Below are 23,496 nucleotides of genomic sequence, written 5' to 3'. Positions count from 1 at the left end.
AAATTGTATATATGTAATACTTATTTACAGTTTTATTTATGAAACAATATGAAACTTGTATCTTCTTAATTATTGTTTATATTGATTTAGAAATTATATATATTATTTATATTATAATATAAATATATATGTGTGTGTATATGCTGAATTCCAGGACATTCTCAATCCTATTACGGCTGGTATTGAAAGAAACCCTCCACAACCAAACTATTTCTCAATACCTTCTGTTACAGAATTGGCCAGCAGCACCTCTGAAAGCCGTGGAAAAATGCATTCTGACACGTAATGGGTACCAAGGTGAATTACACACATAACTTTAAACTGAATTTACTAACTCATTGATGTAAAGACTGAAGCCTGAAAAGACCACAATCCATGAAGTTACATTTTGTGCTCAGATTTAATAATATGCTTTCATATCGTTTTTTTAAGGAAACGTTAATTTAAATAATTAGTTTACTTTTGAAATAATTTAAACTTCAATACTTGATAATTTGACAAAGCTCCCTACCAAATTCTCACTGCAAGAAATTCCCTAAACCTCAATTTTCACGACCTGCAATCTTAAAAAAGAAAAAACCACCACAACCGAAACATTCTGTAATAAGTTTTATAACAAGTTAAGTTGTTCCAGCTTGTTATTTTTCTTCAAGTCTTAATTGCGAAATTTCTTCTTCTTTCCGATTCCTCTTCCCTGCTGCAAAGCTGCTTTTTCACTCATGATCTCCTGATACTTCTTTTTATTATATCTGAACAAAATAGATAATTTACTTTTAAGCATGGTAAACCAAAGTTCAGGAAAAGATAACATGAAAGTATTCTACATATGCCATTTGCCAACCTGAGTTCTGTCATATTTTCTGAGTCAGATTTCTTTAATTTTGTACACTTATGCATAAGTAAAGGGAAATCAACACTTGCATTAATCATAAATGCAGGTAAATTTGTTTGGAAGTAAATTTGATTGAAGAGTCATTAATTTTGGCATAACGAGGGGGTTCTTCACAATCACATTTTAGACAGCTTGCTAAAACACTGCTACTGCTCATAGTGGGAAGACTCATCAATCTTGACACCACTAAGGACAAATTTACACTCGTTTAAAAATTGCCTTCTCAGCAAACTCAAGATAATCAACCTTAAGCTACTCAAGACTGAAAACAAGATAATACTTACTGAACATGAGTTGCTAGCACCTCTACTACAGATTCTTAGGTACGTATACCAACTACCACAATGGATCACTGCACACTGAGCAGTACTGAGGCTTTTAACTACAAGACTGAAACCTGACAAATACCTGCACTAAGGCTAAAGTATCTGGTTAAAGCCCTTAATTAGCCACAACATAAATGAACTGATCAAATTTCAAATACATTAATGGTTAAAAATTGCTTCTAATAAATACAATCAGGTCAAGCAAAGAAAACTAGTTAAGAAATAGCTATACTAACTTGACTCCCAACATTAATAATTAATTTACAAGTCTGACATTAACTTTATAATCCAAAATCATGCACTACTTCCAGGAAAACATGTCACTATGTAACAAAAGAAGTGCAGATTAACATTGTGTAATAACCAATATCTAAATGGATCACCTATCTACTCCAGAAATTGCAGGTTAGGCAAACATTAACTAGTCCAATCACATTCTTCAAGTAAGACTTTGAGCACAAGTTTGATTCCTATGACAGGTGGCAGACTGACATGCTTATAAACCGAAATCACATCAATTTTCATAGAATTACAGTCAGCACTTTTCTATCAATTATGCCAAGAAAAATTACTCAGTCTTTAAACCACAGAAAAAAGTGCATGCATAGGAATAAATCACTCATTCAGAGCCCTTTGTTTTTGGTGTAAGTCTGTGCAGACACTTATTTTAGAAGTGAACTAGAATAGGGCAGATTGTTCTCTCTTCAACACTGACATTATTTTAAGAGTGACTGCCAATAGCAATGACCCGAGTTGGATAAAACCCTTTTATGAAGATAAAGAATATGCTGTGTCAGTCTAATTATCCCCTGTCCTGTGGATCTTCTCAACGGCAGTGCTGTTGAAGTGCTAAAACAGACTAAAAAGCATGAAAACACCCATACAAGCTGAATAAAAACAACAAGAAAACTTATATAGTTAAAAATACTCCTCTTTACATAGGATATTAGAACTACAAACCCATTCTTAAATACCTTCTAAACTCAGAATCCGCAAGCAGCTCTTCAACAATTGTTCTCTTCCTTTGTTTCTTAGGGATTCGACTATGGTAAAAGTCTATGGGAGAATCAACCACAGTTCCAACCTAGAAAACAGAAATGCAAACATTCTTACTGTACAGCAAGATGTTAATTATTTTTGCCTTTTTGTTTTTTAAATCCTCAACAACAAGCGTAAAGATACCTACAGAGAAGATCAGAATGGTATACCTTAAGAAAGTGCACAACATCAAAGAATTAAGCAATGCTTTGTATGCAGAGTCACTTTTTGTCTCGTTGTTTAGTGCACAGAGGACGGCCTGAGCTTTAAGACTGTACAGTCTTCAACACTGGACTGCTGCATCAACGCTTGTATCCATAAAAGAAATCCAGTTCTTAACTTTAAAACATTTTCCCAAAGGGGCAAAAGAAACCGTTATGATCACCTTAAATTCTTCCCATCTCTCTCATTGTGGTGGTTTTGCCAGATGGTTACACAGCAGTTAACTCAGCTTTAACGCAAGGGCTGCATCCTGGAATGCACCACAGTTTTTCCAACTGGCATGTTAGCCAATTTTGATGGTTCAAGTTAGTAGTGGAGATACATGTTCCATGTAGTGAAGAGACTTGTGCAGATCTCATTATGTGGAACACTTCTAAGTTGTCCTATGCCCAGAAAAACTTCAAAACATACAAGACCCACCCTTTAGAATGACATCGTAGTTTTCTGAGAAATGAAAACAATTTCCTCGAGCATGCTAACTATTCAAACAGGCCTAAGTAGATGGAAGCCTATTTCTATGGTTTTTGCAATAGTTATTTTATGTAAACCAGTTCAAAGCTGAGAGCTACAGCAGCCGAAATTCTGGCTAATCACAAAGCTAGCTGTCTGCATTCAAACTGTATTAGCTAGCAAGAAAATAAACGCTAATTATTTTCTACACACCTGTTAAAAAACACTAACACTTAAAAAAGTAGTGAAAATCTAGTCTACTGAGGGTTCAGAATAAGGATTAAGTTAGATGTTTGTTCAGTACTATGAGATCAGCTGAAATAAAAAAACCCAGCATAAACACATATGTAATAGAGACTTAAGCAGTTATAAACTGCAGCCAAGTGATCAAAGTACCTTAAAAATAAGCTATGAAATTAAATCAACATACAGGCTACCTGCAAAATAGGCAGGGAATAAGAATACAGCTATTCAAAGCTTCAGCAGTATAATGCCACCTTCTGCTGCTTCCTTACCTGGAAGTACTTGGGCAGTCCATCTCTGTCATTCTTCTTATAAAAATGCTTAGGGTCCAACGAAGCTCTCATCTTCAAAACTTTAAGATCGTTTTTCAGTTCACTTGTGATTTCTGGGGCTTTCATACCAAACCAACCATCACCTGTTGTTTTCTCTCGCTCTGCCTAGGATGCAATACAAGAATAATGAATTTGCATTCAGCAACTAGGATAGGATAGAGCAGGGAACTCTCCCCTCCAAAAGATGGATAAAGCATTTAGGACATAACTCTGTAGCTTTAAAAAGTGTATTTTATGACCCATGTAATAAGAAGGTCATCAGCACTATACTACCAACAGATTTGTAGCATCTGAGTATGTTACCTTTCACCCCACTGTCCTGGTGACTAAAAGGGTGGCTTTTCACAGTAAATTGCAGCTCATCACTCCACTTGCAGTGAGGCTTGTATGTGCACACAGTCTCAACATGGGGCCTTCTACTAAAGACTGTTTTGTCATTTGAGGCATTATCAGTTCTTCACTTACCCTGCGCTGTTTCTTTAGCTGGTGAAGCGATTCCCTGAAGGGTGGGACACATTCCTTTTTTTCAAAATCTGGAGTTATTACACTCTTCTGCAAGAGCTATAAGATTTTTTTTTAATGTTAGACAGCCGTCTCACTGATACAAACTCTATTGCTTTACTATATTTACAGAACCTAACAAACGAAACATGCAGAATCTAAGCAAGCTTTATAATACAATACTTGAGCTTCTTTGATCGACAACAAAAGTAGTAGGGACCTTCAAAACATAACTCTGGCCAACAACAGAGAGCAGCTGGCTAGCTCTGGAAGAAGTGAGATAGCAAATGCTCTAAAATAAAGAGGGCTATCATGGATGAGCCTAAGAGAACAGTCTCAACAAGAACAGCACATTCCCTTTATCTCAAGGGGTGCTTTTGAAATAAAGCTGCTAGTTCCGTATTAGGGATAGCACAGATCTGTATTTACTGAAATTCAATCTTGCTTTGGACTAAATATCTCGTTAGTAAACCTTCAGCTCATGTACCATTAGGCAAAACTGCAGGCATAATCAGGCATAATCAACTTCATTTTATTTTACAGGATAATGCTGGTATTTGCACTGCTTTTCAGTTTATGAAGTAAACCATTAAAAACAAATTCTTACCATTAAAAACAAATGTAAATATTCACTTGGGCCAAAAAGAATGGAAGTTCTCAGCAAACCATAAAACAAGATATTTCTTTAAAAACAAATAAAACAACCTTATTAATTTAACATCTTTGTGTTACTGTAGTCACCGATAACTGAACAATTGTAAACACATTACCTGGTCCTCCTTCTTCTTCTTCAGTTGTTTAATTACACTTGATCTAGGCTTCTGTTTTTTGCATCAAAACTAATATATAAACCTCCAAGCTTCTTGATATTCAAACCGGGGTCTATGCTGCTGGAAAGATGTAAACTAAAAGGGAAATAGTTAATGATTAGAATATTGTAACAAGCATACAGCTGTATTTTCTACTGTCCTATGAGAAAGATAAACAGAAAAAATATTTTTCTTATTCTTCCCAGTTAGGTTCAGTTCTGCAATGATTTTAAGTCTCAGTATCTAGAGGAAATACATAATTTAGAAGTCACATAAGAGAAGGAGGGAAAAAAAATCAGGCCTTTATGTGAAATGAGAGTTTAATAAAGAACAATATATGTGGAATCACTCCCACATATCTTTCATATTAATGATAATGCTGTATTCTTATCTTAGATATTACTATCTTCTATAAATTGAATTCTTAATTCGCTTAACCTTGCCAAAAGAACTTATGACCAGCATCCTCCTTTTATACTTTGAGAACCTGCTAGCTACAGAGAGGGAAAAAAAAAAATCTCCATATAAGTACAAACATGGGTGTTAAAAATATTGTCACCTTAGTGAAAAGTATGAAGAAGCTAGATTCGTCATAGAATGTTTAAGTCCTTGTCTGTGTGACAGTACTAGGAATAACATTAAACATTTCAAAGCTAGTATGTTTCACGTTTTCTTCATTACTTCCTTCAGGCAGCCAAAGGAATGCGTCTACAAACGACGTACGATGGCTGACTCAAAAGGTAGTTTTGATGACAAGAATGCTTAACAGCTATAAAGTACTATGGAGAAATATGGTAATATCTGAAGAGGTACAACAGGTATTTATTACAGTTTAAATGCTTATTAATACAAGCTCTGTGCAACTTTCTATGAACTGTGACTAACCTATAATGCCTTTAAACTGAATGCTTGGCTAAATTTTTGTAAGATTTCAGGCTTATCTGAAGGTTTTTAAAAGATTAAGACTTATTTATCCAGTCTAAACAGAGAATTATCCTTTAAACACATGAAGCATATAAAGGGATTTTAGCAGGAATTGGACTAGAAGAGCTCAAGAGGTCTCGTCCAACCCAAACTATCCTATGATTCTATGCTGGGCTAATTTCACTTGAAGTGTCACCATCCCACAGCACAGGAAGAACTGAAAACAAGAGTATATGCAACCGTTTAGGATTAAAAAGCATTATCTAATTAAGCAGTACGTAAGGAATTTACTGGACTTTTTGTTATTTATATCCAAACTAAAAAAATCAACGATTAAGACTGTGACCTGAATAAGCAATTAAGTCAGTCCTATCAGTTTAACCCAGTTTCACATTTTGTTTTTTAAGCCGAACACATGCAAGGCCTCCTAGATGCCTAAATATTTCAGAGTTCTGTTCTGCTAAAAAAAACCCCGAAACCCTGAACTTACAAACTATATTCGTATTCTATAATCTGTGCAACCCCACTTTCCACATCATATGACTTATGTGATGAGACTACTCCCTCATTTATTCCACATCATTTAGCACTTAATGTACATATCCTATGCATATACTTGAATTAAATGCAGATTCTTTAGTTATTCCCAAGAAGATACTTACACATCAATCTTATTTTTCAACAAATCATCATCTTCATCTTTCTTATCTTCATCTATCAGTTCCTCTTCAGCCTCTTCCAGATCTGAGGATTCTTCACCTTTTTCAGTTGCTTCATGCTTACTTTCAGCATCATTATCTTGGTCTACCTGATCCAGATAATACTTTTGGCTGGAACTCATGCCAGGCTCAGTATCAATTACAAAAAGCCCTTCAGCATGCAGAGAACTGTTCTTTGAAGATTTTTTGAGGGAAGGAGTTCTCTCGTCTGCTTCTTTGTCACACAGATTCTCTCCAACTGAATCTGTGTCTGCCACATCACTGTTTTCAGATTCATCACTGTCATCTCTGCTCAGTACCAATGCAAAAGAATCATTTCCACTTCTTGATTTTTCACTGCAGTGGGATACAGGTACTCCTCTTTCGGTCATCACTACTGTCCACATCGATTTCGAGCATCCTGCATCTACCAACACTCTCCGTTCTTTGTGCAACAGCTACGTTCTTTGTGGGCTGCTCACTGCACTAGCTTGCTCACCCTTTTTGAGTTATCAGCATGGGTGAAAGACTGCTGTGCATCTACTCTTTGCATTCTGGAATGTTTTTACTTTCATTTGGTGTTATTTGCCCTTGGGATTCTAAAAATTCTTTGGGACTCATGCAATCGGTCAAAGAAAGATCTATATGCTCTAATTTCCCCTCCCTCTCAAGTATTTTACTGTGTTCTTCTATTTGGCCACATGCTGCTTCTGAATCATCTACTGCAACAGACTCTGTATTTTGTATCGCTTTTTTCCCAGGCGATTCAGTGCCACTTAGTTTCATTTTTGCAAGACTGCTGGGTGTCACATCATTCAAAACCTCTTCTTTCTTGTCTTTGCTCCAGGTTGTATTGGTAGATTTGAAGAACATTTGCTTATAAGTGAATGGGGTTCTTTATTATCCTCAGTGACAGAGGAAGCATCTTCTGTGTCGGAGACAGTTCTGCAGCAGGTCTAGAATCAGAAATTACTGTCTCAGATTTAACGGTGTCCTCAATTAAATTCTCATCTTCTGAGACAATTTTGTCTCCTTTCTCAGTCTGCTTACTACTTTTCTGCTTGTGATTTCATTTGCATGCTCCTAGTAATTCGTTTTGGTAGCGATGGACAGTTCCATATGAGAACTTAAGCAGCATGACACTGTATCAGAAATATCTTCACTCTGGACTTCACAAACTGCATCTGGCCACAATTTCTTTTTTTGCTTTGCCTTCTTCTTGTAGTTCTGGTAAGATTAGTCATCTGGACACCAGAAACAACAGAGGAACAAGACTCAGCTTCAGAGATATCACCTTCATCCAGAATCCTGCTTAAGTTACTCAGAGAAGCTGTCTTGTCATGTCTTTTTTGTCAGGAGAATCTGGTTGATAAGGAACTACAATTTGTCGTCGTCTTGTTACTCTTACAAACAAAGGTGTCTGGAGACCAGACACAGCAGAGCAGTTTGATTCTGTTTCTGACACATCCCCATCAACTTTTGGTTCAGCAACTGATTGTGCTAAAGGAACAGTTGTGTTCTCATTTCTACCAATTTGCATCTCTAGGCTATCACTGACATCTGACTTTGTTTCTGCATGTTCCACCTCTTCAAACTGAGATTCTTGAATTACCTCTGGCTTATGAATTGATTTAGTTGTTCTTCGAGTCATCCTCATGGACACGGGAGTACTAATTTCAGCAGATGCCATCTGAAAAGGAGAATAAAAAAGTATGCTATTGACAGATAAAATAACCCCATTAAAAGGGTGCTATACAAATCACCAGCAATCTTTTTAAACAAACCTACTCAAGCTGACAATATATTACATGTCTCTGTGTAGCCCTAGCTATGTGGAGGAAGTGTTAATAAACCATCCCTTGCTTATCTGTTTGTTTACTGTCTTTTGATGAAGGCAGGAAAAGAAACACACGCACACCATTAGGAAATACAAACAAACCATTAAAAAACACAACAAACATTCTAATTCTAAAAACTTTCTCCAAGCTGTCTCAGGAAGCAAATCCAGAAGCGACGTTCAGAAACCGATTCAAAGATTTGCTCCATTATAAAACACTGAATCCTCGCAACTGACAGAACGTGCCCCAAAATGGTTTCCATAACAAGTTTTAGCAGTCCTGGGAAGACACTGGCCTCACCACGACTGCCACACTAGGTATAATCTGCTGCTTTAACGACGCTTGTAAGTCACCTGGAAGGCAACTCAAATTTTGGAAAGAAAAAACGCACTGCAACAGCATGATCTTCCCAAAACACAGAAGTGTTGGATCGACATAAACCACGCTGCCTAAACTAGCAGCATCTACGCGAGAGCTTGCGTATCTAGCAGAAAAGCCAAAGAAACGCTAAAATAACTGCAGTGCAAAGGAAAAAAACCCACAAAATCCCCATACCCAAACCCCCGTACCCTCGCAACGCTAAATGGCTTGACAGCCTACAACGGCTACAAACCGGCAGGGCCGGCTGCGGCACAGCGGCAGGCGCGCACGCCGCCGCCCCCACCCCACGGAGCCGGCGGCCTCCGCCGCCCGCCCGCCGCCGAAATCGGGGTCCCCGTGGCGAGGCCGCGCGCGTGCGTGTGTGTCTGTGTGGGAAGATGGCTGCCGCCGCGCCGCCCCGCACGGCGAGTGGCGTCCGGCTGCCCGCCCGCGGCTCCCGGCTCTCCTCACCTCCGCCGCGCCGGCAGGTTCGGACGCGGAGGGGCTGCCGCTGCCCGCCCCGGCCCGCGCCCCCCGCTCCCGGCGCCGCGCCGCCGCCCGCCTGGTGGCCACCATCTTGTCAGCCGCGTGCGCCCGCCCCTTCCGCCCGCCCTTCCGGCGGGAGCACGCGGCCACCTCCGCCCCGCCCCGCCCCGCGCGGGAGGGAGGGAACGCTCCTGCCCGTTAACCCCGGCGTGTAAAAACGGCTGAAACAGGGAACAGCGGCCCTCCGCGCACCGGCGGAACAGAGCGGGTACCGTGCGGTGTGTCGGCTTCGTAGGGAACAGCACTGCGGCGACCGCAGACTGGCGCACCGCGCGTTCCCGGTTAGGGAACGCCATCAGATGACGAAATCCAAGTGTAGGACGCTTAAGACCATTTTATGACAAAGCGTAAAAAACACTTTTACCGAGGCGATGAGAATTCATACAAAGCACAGATTAAAAGCCTACAAGAATTTCAAATTTTAATTCAAACTTTCAAGTTTCTCATGGAAGGAAATCCCATCTTTCCCACTTTGACATAACACAAATCAATGAGACAACCTGATAAAATGTTACACTATCGGCGACTGTAGAAAAATAAGATTACCAGGTCTTAAAACGATCATGTCTTAAAGGGTACTTTTCTACAGCAAGCAAACTGTTAACAGTTTACAGAAAAGAAATAAATAATTATCCCATTAGCGCAGCCTACACATTGTTTCAGCACAATTCTTGTTTTGTAGCATTTCAATGTATAAAACTGAGCACACATGCGAGTAATACAATACAGAATGTCAACAGCCAAACACGGACAGAATTTACCGACAGTGGTTAATCAACAGCAGCACACAACCCAAAGCTGGTAGGGAAGTTTAAAATGAAACTCAGGTAATTCAGAAACTCGGATACACACTGAACAGACATTAAAAAAAAAAAAAAACCCCTACATTTTGATTACAAGAAAGAAATTCAAACTTTTATTGATGCATTACTAGTTCCAGTTCTTCTCTCTCTCTCTCATTTATCAAAAGAGCTGAAGAAGTCCAGCAGAATTTCCCAGTATTTGCCATCTACAGATAAGATATTTGAGGACTGAAAAGGTATCTTGAAAAAGATTCATCTTTTAGTTTAGTTAACTTCGTAACTTATAGGAAGCTGACACTCTAGACACTGCCCACAAGCAGTCAAATTCCACTGGCTACCTACATGACATGACAGAATTTGAAACGTGTTGGTGAAAATTCTTTCCCTTACAACCCAAATCTCAAAATCCATACAGCTAAGTTAATGAGTACTGCCAAGTTAATGAGTACTACTCGTATGAAGCCCTGCTCCCGCTGCAATCAAAAGGAAAACAAGTATTTTAGACACCCAGTATCAAGCTTCTGCTGAACTACAAGTTGAGCTTTGCTGTCTACTCTGATTTAAAGGCCAAGGCAATGAAAAGGCCTTTTCGACAGAAAGACTATATTAATCCAGAAGCCCTGCCTTAGCTGCAGCAATCTCTCTAGGACTCAAAAGCCAGTGTGCTAAGCCACTGCCAAACTGATATATACCTAACTTCAAGCTAACCCTTGCCTGCATCATTTTTGAATGGCACTCAAGCAACAGCGTTTCCTAGGCAACCCCAAAAGAGGTCATCCCTTTTACACAATTCTACAGCGAACAGCTTCAACGTTTACTACCTGTTCTGACTTGCCCATTCTGATTGCGTAGTTCACAAGCACCAAAAAAAAAGAGCCACAGTTGAGAAGACAGGCACAATTCAACTTTTGATTAACAGATTTTTTCATCACTTGTTTCAATTATTATTTTGAACATTCACACAATGTAATACATTTTCTATTTCAAACAATAAAGATACCATCACACTTGTGCAAACGCTAAATAAAGTGTACTGAGGCACAAAGAAGCCAGAAGTAATTCAAGTAACGGTCAGAAAGTAATTTGGAAGATGCATTTTTTTTCTAAATCATAGAGGTCTTTTACACTATACTAAAAATAAAACCATTTCCCCATACACACAAATTAAACCGCTGACTTGCCGATATATACATACCACATAATGAAATACCAGTTTAGTTTGGGGGAGTAATTTTTTCGTAAAAGATTACCATTTTCTATAAAAACTAGTCTTTGAATGCTTGAAATCTATGGACCTACCAAATAAGTAACTATTATTTAAGAGAAATTCATTTTTTAAAAAATAAAAATATATAAGTTTCTCTATACTACCTAATGGCAGCTAAAATATAATGATAATTTTACAGTGAACTGGTCATACAAAGAAAAATATTTTCAACTGTTTCTCTATAGATAATTTCAATTAAAACAACAAACACAAAATATTTCATATTTTAAATGAACTGGTCAATAGGTTAAAAAAGAAAAATAGTGTTAGAACACTGCAGACACTCCTGCTGACACCACACTGAGTAATTACAACTTTTGGTCTTTCTTACAAATGCTGTAAAAGAGTTTCTATGAAAAATAAGCGCCATGTTACCCTCATCCCCAAGAAACTGAAACAGTAAGGCTTTAAAATATAAAAAAAAAAAAGAAAGGAAAAGAAAAAGAAAATGAAAGTATTTTAAGAGGCATTTCTTTTAGCTTGCATGATATAGCCTTTGGACTTGATAATTCCTCTGCTTTAACAATGACTGAATACCGGAGAAGCCATAAAGGAATCCATTCATGTGCTTTCGTGTTCTGGATGCTTTCCTGAAGAACTTCTTGGAAACTTGCTTCACAAAGTAATTCTGAAGTTAAAAAAGGACATTTATGCTTTAAATAATGTCATGTAAACAGCTGCAAAAAGCAACATTTACTAAGAGAAGCCTTTTCCTACAGTCAAAAATCTTAGCAGTGCCAGATACTCCACAGATCCACTCTTCTGGAATGCATGTAGGGTAAAAGCAGCTGAATACTACAGAAGAAATCTTCAGGATGCTTTTTTTGCAACATTGAGTATTTCCCACAAAAGTAATTAACTGAGATTTCTACGATATCAAATGGAGTTGATCAGCAAAGCCATTAGCAGGAAAAAATGGAAATTAAATTTAAGAAGCTAGCTAGACAAACCAGAGGTGAGTAAAACATAAGGCTGAAGTCAGCAAAGTACTGAACCTTCTCAGTTTCCTCTGCAGTCACTGGAAGCTCAACATTTAGAGCATCTCCCACAACTGGGCTCATAACAACCACAAGCCCAGAAAGCATTAAGAAAAATGGGCTTAAATGCCACAAAGCAGAAAAGGAAGGCAAGTACAAATCCTCCTAGTTTCCTCTGGAAAGTCAGTTAAGGGAACAATCTCTTTGATGAGGAGTGTTCCCAAAAGATAGTCTCAATAACTCTTCAGATGACCATTGCAGAAAAGTTAAGCTTAGCAAACAATGTGTAAGGGAATCACTTCTTGCTTGCTCTTTATCCAAATCCTCTTCTTCATTTCACAACTCTCAATAGAGCATTTACTGAACTGCAGATCGCACTTTGGACTTCACAAGACATGAAAATTGTTGCATTGAATGGCAATTCATCTTGTACACTGCCAGAGTATGCTGATACATGCTCAAGCACTGATGAAATTGCATTAGTTGTTAACAGTGATACTATAGAATACATACGTCATAAATACTTTTTTCTTTGGGGTGGGGGGAGGGGGGAATGGGAAGAAAGGAGAAGAAAGCAAAAGTGTAATCATCGTGAACAGTTGGTCGTAAGGAAGAATGTAGGGAAGGAATGAACTACATATTGTTTTAAGACTTCTCGCTTTAAATTCCGAAACATATTTAAGGTGTCGTTATAGTGAAGAGATTAGATGATGTTTGAGAGAACTAATATAATATTCCAGAATATTCTAGGGAGCTGGTCACTCAGAGTTCTGGAGGTTAAAGGGAAGCCTCCAAGTCCTTCTATCCATTTAATAAATGAATCTCTGCACAAAAAGAATTTACGCCAAACTCTTTTCGTAATATGTTACTTTAAGAAGTCACTACTTCGAAAGTATCCTGCTTAAAGCGTAATAATTTTTACGTCTAACATTATCAAACTACTCAAAAAATCAACTGACCACCAACATTTCTACAAAAGCTATTTTACAGACAAGTTCTGGGCAAGTGGACTTTCATTTGTCATTTACTGGCCTTCAGCAATACAACTGTCAACTCATTTTATGTTTTGTGGAAACAAGTTATTTTTTGAACATAAGTAGTACAAGTTTCTCATTAGTTTGTTCTATTTATTTTCTCTGATTAAAGTGATTTCAATAAGCTATCCGAGGTGGAAAGATTGCCTTTCCCCCCCTTTCTTGAAGCAAAAGTAAGAACTTAATACAAGTATTTTATAGAGGTGAAACTTGTAGAAATTCTTTGTTCAGGATTCATATGTAACAAAGTTTGAAGTTCAGAGAAAGATTATTCCTGATTTTGTACTGAATAAAAGCATTCAGGAATCTTGTGTTAACTCATCCAGTAAAGCCTTACCTTTTGGGTCATTGTGAGTCAACAGCTGTATGTCAAACTGTTTTGCAAACGCTGTGAGATCAGGTGGCATCACACAACAGGAAGCTAGGTTCACCTGATTACTACTTGGTTTCACCTGAAAGTAACAGAATACTTTTGTAAGAAGAAAAATATTAATGTAATTATTTGTTTCCCCCCATGCCCGCTATTACAACAGAAATTTTGTTTTGAACAATTTGTCTTTGACTATTGTTTTGAGGTTTGAACAAGGCCAATTAATTCCGCATGATGCTGAACAGCAACTCCTACAACTGCCATTTCCTGCAGCAAAGATTCCAAAACAAGAATAGGACCTAACTTCAGGTGCTGCCACAGCAAGATGAGTACTAACCCATTCTGGCTTCCTGTCTGCTGTGCTCCCTAAACAGCAGCAGGTCATAGTAAAAACATTATAGGGGTATTATTTCAAAAAACACTTTAAAAAGATCCAAGTAATTTTGTTAAGGATGTATAATTTGCGGTCTTCCATGCCATCAGGTAAGTGCCTAGATCAGATTAAGTTAAAAAGGACTCTCTTGACTTACTCTGCTCATCACAAACTGCATCCATAATCACCATGCAGGTGGTCATTAATCCCCTCAATTATCCTCCTCTCAGTGTACACAAAACAGCACAGATCATAGCTCTCAGCAGGACCTCTTACACAGATACAGCCCGTTCACATATCACAGAGAGGAGTAATCAAAGAACTAAGAAGGAAACAGTAAAACTACAAGCTTACACAAGCACACACTAGTACAGACCTCCACCACTTAAATGCTACAAGATGCAATTAGTCATACCAGACAACAAAATATTGTGCTGCTTGATTCATGGCCTGTCCTACTTAAGCTTAGCACTCAAACAGCATTCTTCTAAGGGGAAATGAAAACTGCTATATTTTCAGAGCCACTGGAATAAATCTGAATGTTTGAGTACTGTTTATACTCCTTTCTAAATATAAGAACATTCAAAACTTAAACCTTGACTACTTCAAAGAACCTGCTACTGAACAGACCTGTGGTTTCCAGCCTTTGCTGACCTGTACATAAGAAAACTGACCAAGTGACAATTACACTTTGAGCCTCCTCCACCTTGAACAACATTGTGATCATCTGTAAGATGCTGAAAATAACAGGGCTGATTAATATTTTGTCTATAAACTCATTTATAACATTGTGGGCAGCCAACAAAACAGTTACTAGAAATGCTACAAGTAGGAAGTTTGTTCTCACCTGTGCCCACAGGTACAGCTGCTCTAACAGCGTTTTATCTAGGTCAGAGGTACCTATGGCAACAATCTTTTTGTTTTGAACTAGATTTTCAAGTTCTTGCCAATAAGGTTGCAAATACTCCACCGAGAGGCTAGTTCCATCTTCAACAGGAGGTGGGGCAACAATGACTGAGTCTAACTGAGCTACTCCAAGGGCAGAACATGCTGAGGAAAAAGAACAGAGAGAATGCAAAATCTTTTGTAAGATACAAACGTAAGCAGCATGACTTCTCAAATTTAGCAAAACACACATCTCCTGCTTCACTCTGCTAGCTTCCCATTCACCATTTGAAACTCTTGAGTGTATCAGCAGCCAAGAACAGTTATGCAATGTTTTTAGCAAAGAATCAAACACACAGCTGAAGGCGAAGATTCAATTGTAGGTCTTGGGAAAATAAACAAACAACAAAAAAAAACACACCACCAAAAAAAAAAACCCCACCCACCCATGAAGCTTTTTTTCCTTTTCAATGTTAAAACTACATTTTTCTCTGAAGACACTAGTGATGTACAATTTTTGATTCCTTCACACTCAGTTTCTTCCCAAATTCCTAACGTTCACTCCAAACTATAACCTAAGCACAGAGCACGGGCTAGGAGAACTATTTAATATATGCAATGATTTAGATGAAAAGCACACTAAACATGGAGGTTTAAACTGCCAGAGAGAAGTGGCAAGTCTTGGAGCACTGCTGAGCTTTAGGAAAGATGCAAGTCATGTGGCCTTTTCTGCACAGCAAAAAGAATAAAACCAAGTCACTAAATAAATTATTTTCTGCTGGAAAAGGATTCTATGAATGTATTTTTAACAAACTTACAATAAAGAGGCTATTAACTGGGGTACCAAGGAAAAGGATCATAGCTGACCCTTTGTTTTTCAGTAACCCCTTATGCCCAACTATTCTTCCAAAGTGGTGATGTGCAGTGCTGCTCACAATTACTGCTATGTTAGGCTGACAAAACTTAAAACTTAACTATTTCATCAGATACTTGCAATATTGTTTTAGTTCTTAAATAATCTCTGAAGTACTGCACAGTTAGTAGCGAAGTTCATCATGTTAAAAGCAATTGGTAACTAACAACAACTAGTAAGACATTACATGCTATTCACTGTTTAACCTTTGTGGAAGAATAAAAACTTGCTCCTGCTTGGAGCAAGGAATCAGATTTGAGTTTGTGGACCCAAGGTTACAGTCATCCCCATTTAGTAAGTTTACTGACTGAACTAATGTATAAGTAGACTTCATTACCTAAGTCCCTCTTCAGAGAAAACAGGATATGCTTGTGACAGTCACTAAATACACCTCATAGATGGAAAAGGTTCTAAACTTATTTCTAAATAATTTCTAAAAAAGAAACCATACCAGAAGTTGAGTTTCACGCTTACCCATGTCAACTGCATCTCTGATCGATGAGGAGTTTGATCCAACGACGAAAAGTTTTGCTATTTTCAAAGAAACTGGAATCAATAACTAAACAAGCCAGCTATTAGTAAGTATATAGCTATTTATTTTTGCTCTATACACCTACTTTTGAGTTCTTGGGTAAAGGGTTCTTAGAACATACACCAATTACTTAAAAAATTGGAAAAAACTCCCACCTTTTGAAAGGTGACTGCCCAATAAAGAGACTGTTCTCTTACATTTCAAAGTTGTGCAGTCTCAGAACAAGAAACCATCCAGTTAGATAATCTAATAAGCTGTAAAGCTAGGATTTAAGCACCAAGACACTTAGCAGTAAGTGTAACACGCTGTATAAAACCCCCTAACATAACAGTACAAACAGATCTCTTCACAACTTACTGAGACTCAAAACGCACTAGCATCCTTTCAAGTTCAGATCCAACCTGGAAAAACTTTGCAAATAGATGTGCTTCCAAAGCTATTTCTTAACTGCAGTATTATCTGTAATATTTTGCTTCAGAAAAGTCAAAAGATTCACAAAATACATTTAAAATGCCTTCAGGGGATGCAAGTTAAAACTAGAAAAACGAATTCAAGACTTTCTTAGCCAACTTCTAGATTACCCGAAGTATGACAGTGTCTACTGATGTCATTTGAATTTCCAATTATGAAACACGGTGGAAAAAAATATACATATATGAACATCCTATTCATAACTGCATATGAAACCTTTTTATGCCACCAGATTTTTGACTATGTTCTTACCTGACACTTTCAGCTCATCCCTTTCTTCAGGATTTATTTTTTCTATAGCTTGAGCTACAGTACATTCCAGAACCTCCAGTATTTCCTGTATTAAGTACATGATACTTAGGAACAACTCATCAAAAGGAGACAGTAAGTTTCTGAAGAATGTTTTTAAGTAATTAAAAAAAACAAAAAGCTTTATAGCAGTTAGAAACAAAACCAGTACAAAAATGTAATGACAGAAAGAAACAAACCCAATGCTTCTTGATCTCTGAGGGGAACATAGGAAAACGAAGCTATATGAAAGGCCCTGTATGTCTCTAATATACAAAAATACAAATTACTGATAAGAATTATGGGAATGAGATTTAGAAGTGTTCTGATTTTCTCATGTGAACAAATTGCTGTGCCAGAATCAGAATTTGGGGAACATCTCTGCATAACAGTATTTTGTAATTGCAGTGAAGCCTACCATGAAAATACTGTAAAATACAGATTTAAAACAATAATTTTGAAACTAAAAATTAGGGAAGTTTCAGAGATTTCACCCTCTATCCTCATTTAAGATAAGGCTGACATCTTACATCAGCTGGTACAAGATGACTTTTTTAGGGCTTTACCTATATGAGATTTTGTATTATACACACATACATACCATCCCACTCGTAACGAAGAACTGTTTGGTAATTTTTGCTGCCCTATCAAAAAGTCCTCAAGCGAGTCTTTGAGTTATTCCATACAGTCAACATTTTAAACAAAAGTTTTTTGTTTTGTTTTGTTTTTTTTTTAAAGCAAATATAATTCATAAAAGAATTTGGAGTCATGCAGTTGACATGTTTTAACAGTAAAACCAAGCTTACACTAAATAACTATCTTTAAATGGATCACTACATCTTAGAGAGACAAATGTTTATTTATGTTCTCTTCTTGAGCAATCATTAGGTCTTCCACAAATCATTCTGCAATAACTGCCTCACCACACTCCCGTGTGGAATGCAGCAATGTGCAGTTGATGCCACCATTACACATGAACTGGTAAGAAAACTCAAATAAACCATCGGGAAAGCGTGATGTTTCTTTTTAATGAAGCATGCTCGTGTTTCATAGAGCAAGCAATGTATTCAGTGGGAACCTGTTACTGCTTTGCTGAATTTCAGAAGCAATAGCGAAAGAGGAGCAGGCAAATACACCAAGATTTTGATGTCAAATGCTCATGACTGTGGTTTTAAGAATTATGTGGAAGTCTTTAGCTCTTAAAGGAAAAACTGTCACTTCTGCATCTTTAGAAATATTTCTGAGACAACCAAAGCTATACTTCAGAGTTCCCCACCAAACGGGATGATTCAGCTATCTAGTTTATAATCTCCACATTTCAGGTAATTCTCCATTGAGTTTTTACAAGCACGCTAACAAACTCCTAAGGTACAGATTTTTATTTTTTTTTTATTCCCCCACAATTAACTTGAAATCTTACAAACCAGGACTTTTATTTTGTTAAGAATTGCCTTATTTACCATCAACAGGATTCTTTACTGTGACATTTCTGAACCTCTCCAAATTTGCTAAATACTAAAAAAAAAAAAGAGGGGTTAAGAAATAGTGTTTTAAGATATCTGGACCTGCAGATACTTTTACAGAAATTTAATAGGTTAATTTATATTTCAAAAGGTCTAACCAACTACATATCTCTGTCTTCCCATGTAACACGGGTAACACACATAGCACCTCTCCTACCTGATTCAGATCTTGTCCAATCTTGGAGCTCCACTCAGTCAGTGTTTTCTGAATGCAGTCCCGCACCTACAAAATATTTTTTTCATATTGAAGTGTAGGTATGTTATAGTTGGACAGAAATACAGTGATTCATAGGCATGTAGGACAGACAGAGCAGGTAGACTAATGACACCATTCCCACAACCACAGGAGATTCTTCCTTTGTAGCTTGCATCTGAAACTTGTTCAAACTAGTTTACTTACATATTTTCCTCTCCTCTTTCACAAAGAGTTTTAGCATTAATACAAGCTCTGTACTTCATTTATTTCTCAGACCAATGCCATCTTTAAAGGCAAGAACAATGGTAAGCAAGCGAGAACTAGGGTGTGGGGCAGGTTTTTTTGCATAGAGATTCTTAAGTTACAATGTGGTCGAATAGCATACGTGCTGTGACATTGTTAGAAATGAGACTTCACAATCAATCACTAAATACTCATCCTTCTCTTTCCAAGATGCATCTGACCCTTTCCATTTACTGCCTACCTCTTCCACTGTGCCAAGCCACTAATGCTTTTAAGTCCTTCATTACCAAAGGGGGAAGCTTCAGAGCCTACCCCACACTTGCATTTTTTCCTGCATCAACAGATGCAAAACAGACTTGACAAGGATTCTGATCATGGATTTTCTTGAACATAGTAAAGCAGCATAACTAATAGGTCTAAATCAGCTAATTAACTGCATATTGTACCAGTGCTTCAGCTGTACCAATGCTCTAGCTTCCCTCTGACACATCTCAGGACTTCCTACCCTGCAGGCTAAGTTACCTGCCACAGCAGGAGCACTTTCATACACTGCTGCTTTACTTCACTTTCAGCAATGTATTTTATATCTATACGGATAGTTACTTGTTGTACCATCAAATAGCAATTTCCTGTGACACCCAACATTAATGCAGAGAGCCCGTAATACCGTGCACAAACCAGAAGCCAACCTCCTCCCACAAAAATGGATATCACAAAGTTTAAGACGTAATACAGTAATACTTCGTGAACACAAATTCTATACATTCTTCCCTAGTCATTTAAAATCATGTGAAAAAAATAACTCAGTTGAAAGGCACGAAGTGACTCCCGCTCTCTAAGTTGTTATCCATAATGCTGGAACTGCTTGACAGCTTTGACCAGCTTTTTCAAATACAGTTACATCCCCAAACTCCTAATGTTAGGGTTTCTAGTTTGCAAAATTTTAGCTTACATTCTGCCACTGAGAACTATATACACACTAATTACACAAAATAGAAGAGTTAAAAGACAATTTACTTCTGATAATGAATGCCAATTATTTGCTTTTGAAATTCCAGCAACTCTGGAAAGCAGGCAGCCTTATGTTTGAAAGCAAATTTCCCTGTAAACAAATTAATTTAAATGTCTTAACTGCTTAGTTATGCACACTGGCCACTTTTTATTTAACAGCCCTCCAGAAACTACTCACACAAGGATGCCCATTACAATACAGCTTACTCTTTGGTGCAGAATCTAGCCCTATTTCACACAGATCACAGAATGCTGCCCTAAGCAACCAGGCCAAAGAAAAAAGTTATATACCAGCATGATGAATTCTTCCTTCTTATTACATCATCCTCCCAGTCACCTTTCTTACCATTTGTGTATGATCAACAAGCAATCACCCTGCTTCTAAGAGTATCAACAGTGCCACTAGGTAGCAATAACCAGCAAAACCAATAGTTCTTCTGATTATTAAATAACCATTTTCAGATTACTGTGTCATGATGGGACACCAAACGTAGTGGTTAGGAAGTTCATGGCCACAAGATCTCCAGACATTTTATCAGGATTATTTTAAGTGTTGACACATGCAGCTAAAGGTAATAGTTTTACAGTAGTTCTTAAAATTATTATTTTTTAGATTTTTAACAAAGAAAGACAGCTATACTCGTTTTAAAGAGGACAGCAATGAGCAATTGTCCTGAGACCTGTCACCTCCAAGAAATTACTAAAATTAATTTCAGGTTAGAAAAGAGAGTTTTCATCATTTGCAATGCAAGCTCACATCTATTCATATCTTTCTCTTGCTGGAGGAGCGTCAAAGATCTCCTTTGCCGTCACAAGCAGCACTTAAACTTGTGACCGTTTCGACTCTTCGTTTCCCGAGAGCAGAAGCACGGCCCGGTTCCTTCAGAGGCTCCAACGCAGCCCGGCGCTGCCGGGGCGCCGGGCAGGGGGCACCGCTGCCGCGGCTCGGGCCGGCGGGCGCAGCCGCTGCCGCTCCGCGAGCCGGACGGGCCCGAGCCGGGCAGGCCCGCCCGCCTTCCCGACAGGACAGAACACACACGAGAGACGGTAAAAAAACCCACCAAGCCCAAATTCTGCTTTTCCCCGTCCCACACACGCGCGGTACAGCCACGGGCGCACGCGGCACGCGTGGAGCGTGGGCGCCGCTCCCGCGGGCAATGGGTCATTAAGCCCTTTTCCCCTCGGTGACGGCCACCGGGCCAGGCTGCCCACCGCCAGAAAAACGAGCCCTACTCCGGGTAACGCTTTGATCGCTCGCACGTCTTCGCACCCGCCGGCGGCCGGGAGGGGTACCCGGGGCTCGCCCGCCGCCGCACTGGCTGCTGCGCGGCCCACCCGGCCGCACGCCGCGCAGGCGCCCGCCGCAGCCCGCCCCCGCCTCAGGGCGAGCCCCCGCCGCAGACGCCCCGAGGGGAAGCCCCGGAGCCCGCCCCGCTCACCTCCTCTCCCGGGGTGGCCGGGCACTTCTTGCGCAGGCAGCCCCAGTTGAGGAGGTTGCCGGTCTGCAGGGTGAGGGTGCCCGCCCGCTCCAGCAGGGCGCGGGCGCCGTCCGTCCCCATGGGGAAGCCGAGGGCTGCGGCAGCTGCCAGGCTCCCCGCGACACCGGCAGCACCGCGCAGTGACTCAGCAAAAATAACGGCGGCAGCGCCGGCGGGGTGGGCGCTTTGTAACAGTCCCCGGTCACATGGCATGAGGACAATGGGCGGCGGGGCGGGCCCAGCGCGGGACGGAGCGCACCAGCGGGCAGCGCGCGCCCCGCGCGCCCCGCCAGCACCGCCTCACGGTGCCGCCGCGCGCCTGCGCGCCCCTCCTCGCGAGGCGCGTGCCGTGGCGGGGCGGGGCCGCGGGGAGCGGCAGCGGCAGCGGGCGGGCTGGCTGGCTGGCTGGCTGCTGCGCTCCCGGCGGGTAAGCGGGTCGCTGCGTCCTGGGGGGCCTGTGACGGCGGCGGCTCCTGAGCTGGGGGGCCGTGTGTCGGCCTGGGCCAGGCGGGCCGGCGGCCGCGGGAGCCGGTCCCGGCGTCGGACGCTGAGGAGCGCCCGGGGCACGCGTGGCTCTGCCGGCAGGAGCGGCCCGCGGTTCGGTGGCACGCTCCGCTTCGGCCCCCGGCGGCGGCAGGGAGCCCAGCCCCAGGCGCCTGCCGGGCCAGACGGGGCTCCGTCCTGCGCCGGGCCGTGAGTCGCTCCGGCGGGCTCGATGTAATCACCTCACAGACATTACTTGTTTAGCTGCTCTGCAGGCTTAGTGCAATTAGTGAAACCACCCAAAATTTTAAAAGCCGTCGTTGACAGGCGCTGAGATAAAAGGCCCCAAAAAGGAAACCAAACGCCTGGTTGGTTTGTTTACGTCTTGATGAAACTTATAACTTAATGTCGGAGTATAACTGTCGTTTTTACAGCAGCTGATTTCAGCGCAGGCACACCAGGTGAAACCTGCAGGGTGACGGTTTGGGGGTGTTTTTTGAGACCAGGTGGCTTCCGGAAAGCCACGCTCTGAACGTTAAAATCCTTCTGTATTGCAGATTCAAGGGAGGACTTTTTTTTTTTTTTTAATAACTACAGTTGAAGGCAACAGTGCACCACAAATCATAATTTTGCTGTCAGCACAGGAATTTGAATTGTGTTTCCAACAGATTTTCCTTCCCCAGGCTGCATGTTGCGCTAATAGAACCAATTTGCATAACTTCTGTCAGTCTGAAGCAGTGCCTGAACACTTTCTGGTACAGAAGGTTAGTTTAAATGTTCTTTATATTTCTGTTCTGATTACTCTTCCGTATTGGATTACTTTCACGTATTTGGAACATTTTCCTTATTGTATGAATACAGAGCATCTGGAGGTGAAATACACTAAAAGAAATGTCAGCTTATTTGGAAAAGCAGTAATTTTGTGGGTTCTTTTCTTTAACATAAAAATCCAGAAGGTCTAACCTGGCCCAAAGGTTAACTATCCAAACTCATAATTGGCTTGAGGAGGAGTTTGCATTTCCATTTACCTTCACAGGTTTGCCCATATTTACACTATTTGAGAATTCTGTCCTGCTGGGTCTTTCTGATCGGCCTTCTGGCTTTCCAGTAGGGGCCTTTCTTTTGGTGAAACTGATTTTTTGATATTTCCTTTCAGTAGCTTTGATTATTATAATTCTATGGGAGCAGGTTAAATTTGGAGATTGCAGAGGGTTTTCACACAGTGCGTAGCGTAAATCTGTCTAATGGAAATTTTATGGCAGTGAAAAGCAATGTTCTTTTATAGCATTGTAGAATTTACTAATATTTAATTCCTTAGATCTAGAAAAAGGATTTCACCTAGTGAAGACTGGTTGGAGGAAAAATAGTATCAGCCTCTGAAAGGAAGATCCTTTCAGCGGTGGCAGAAGGGACCTCAGCAGAATTCTGTTGTCAGTCCAATCACTCCTGAAGCGTAAAGTAAACTGTTAG

At 40.0% G+C, this 23,496-nt stretch overlaps 2 protein-coding genes across 2 annotated transcripts; both read right to left on the bottom strand.

The window, feature by feature from the left end:
* Nucleotides 1-596: 596 nt before the first annotated feature.
* Nucleotides 597-9,209, bottom strand: DNTTIP2 (deoxynucleotidyltransferase terminal interacting protein 2). Its single transcript, XM_086617401.1, is given in 18 exon segments — nt 597-749; nt 2,193-2,302; nt 3,444-3,608; nt 3,969-4,064; nt 4,775-4,827; nt 4,830-4,909; nt 6,400-6,810; nt 6,812-6,905; nt 6,908-6,946; nt 6,949-6,981; nt 6,984-7,299; nt 7,302-7,378; nt 7,381-7,489; nt 7,491-7,535; nt 7,537-7,638; nt 7,641-7,786; nt 7,789-8,125; nt 9,105-9,209. Coding segments are annotated over 18 exon segments (2,412 nt in total). The 3' UTR covers nt 597-655.
* A 2,467-nt stretch (nt 9,210-11,676) lies between these two features.
* Nucleotides 11,677-21,654, bottom strand: GCLM (glutamate-cysteine ligase modifier subunit). Its single transcript, XM_086617592.1, is given in 8 exon segments — nt 11,677-11,767; nt 11,770-11,877; nt 13,598-13,712; nt 14,851-15,053; nt 16,276-16,332; nt 17,057-17,141; nt 18,773-18,838; nt 21,505-21,654. Coding segments are annotated over 8 exon segments (813 nt in total). The 5' UTR covers nt 21,625-21,654; the 3' UTR covers nt 11,677-11,708.
* Between the last annotated feature and the right edge of the window lie 1,842 nt (nt 21,655-23,496).

This window comes from Tauraco erythrolophus, chromosome 10 (genome assembly GCF_009769465.1).
Source record: "Tauraco erythrolophus isolate bTauEry1 chromosome 10, bTauEry1.pri, whole genome shotgun sequence".
Taxonomy (NCBI): domain Eukaryota; kingdom Metazoa; phylum Chordata; class Aves; order Musophagiformes; family Musophagidae; genus Tauraco; species Tauraco erythrolophus.
Note: the sequence above shows the minus strand (reverse complement) of the source record. Positions and strands in the feature narration are given on the sequence as shown.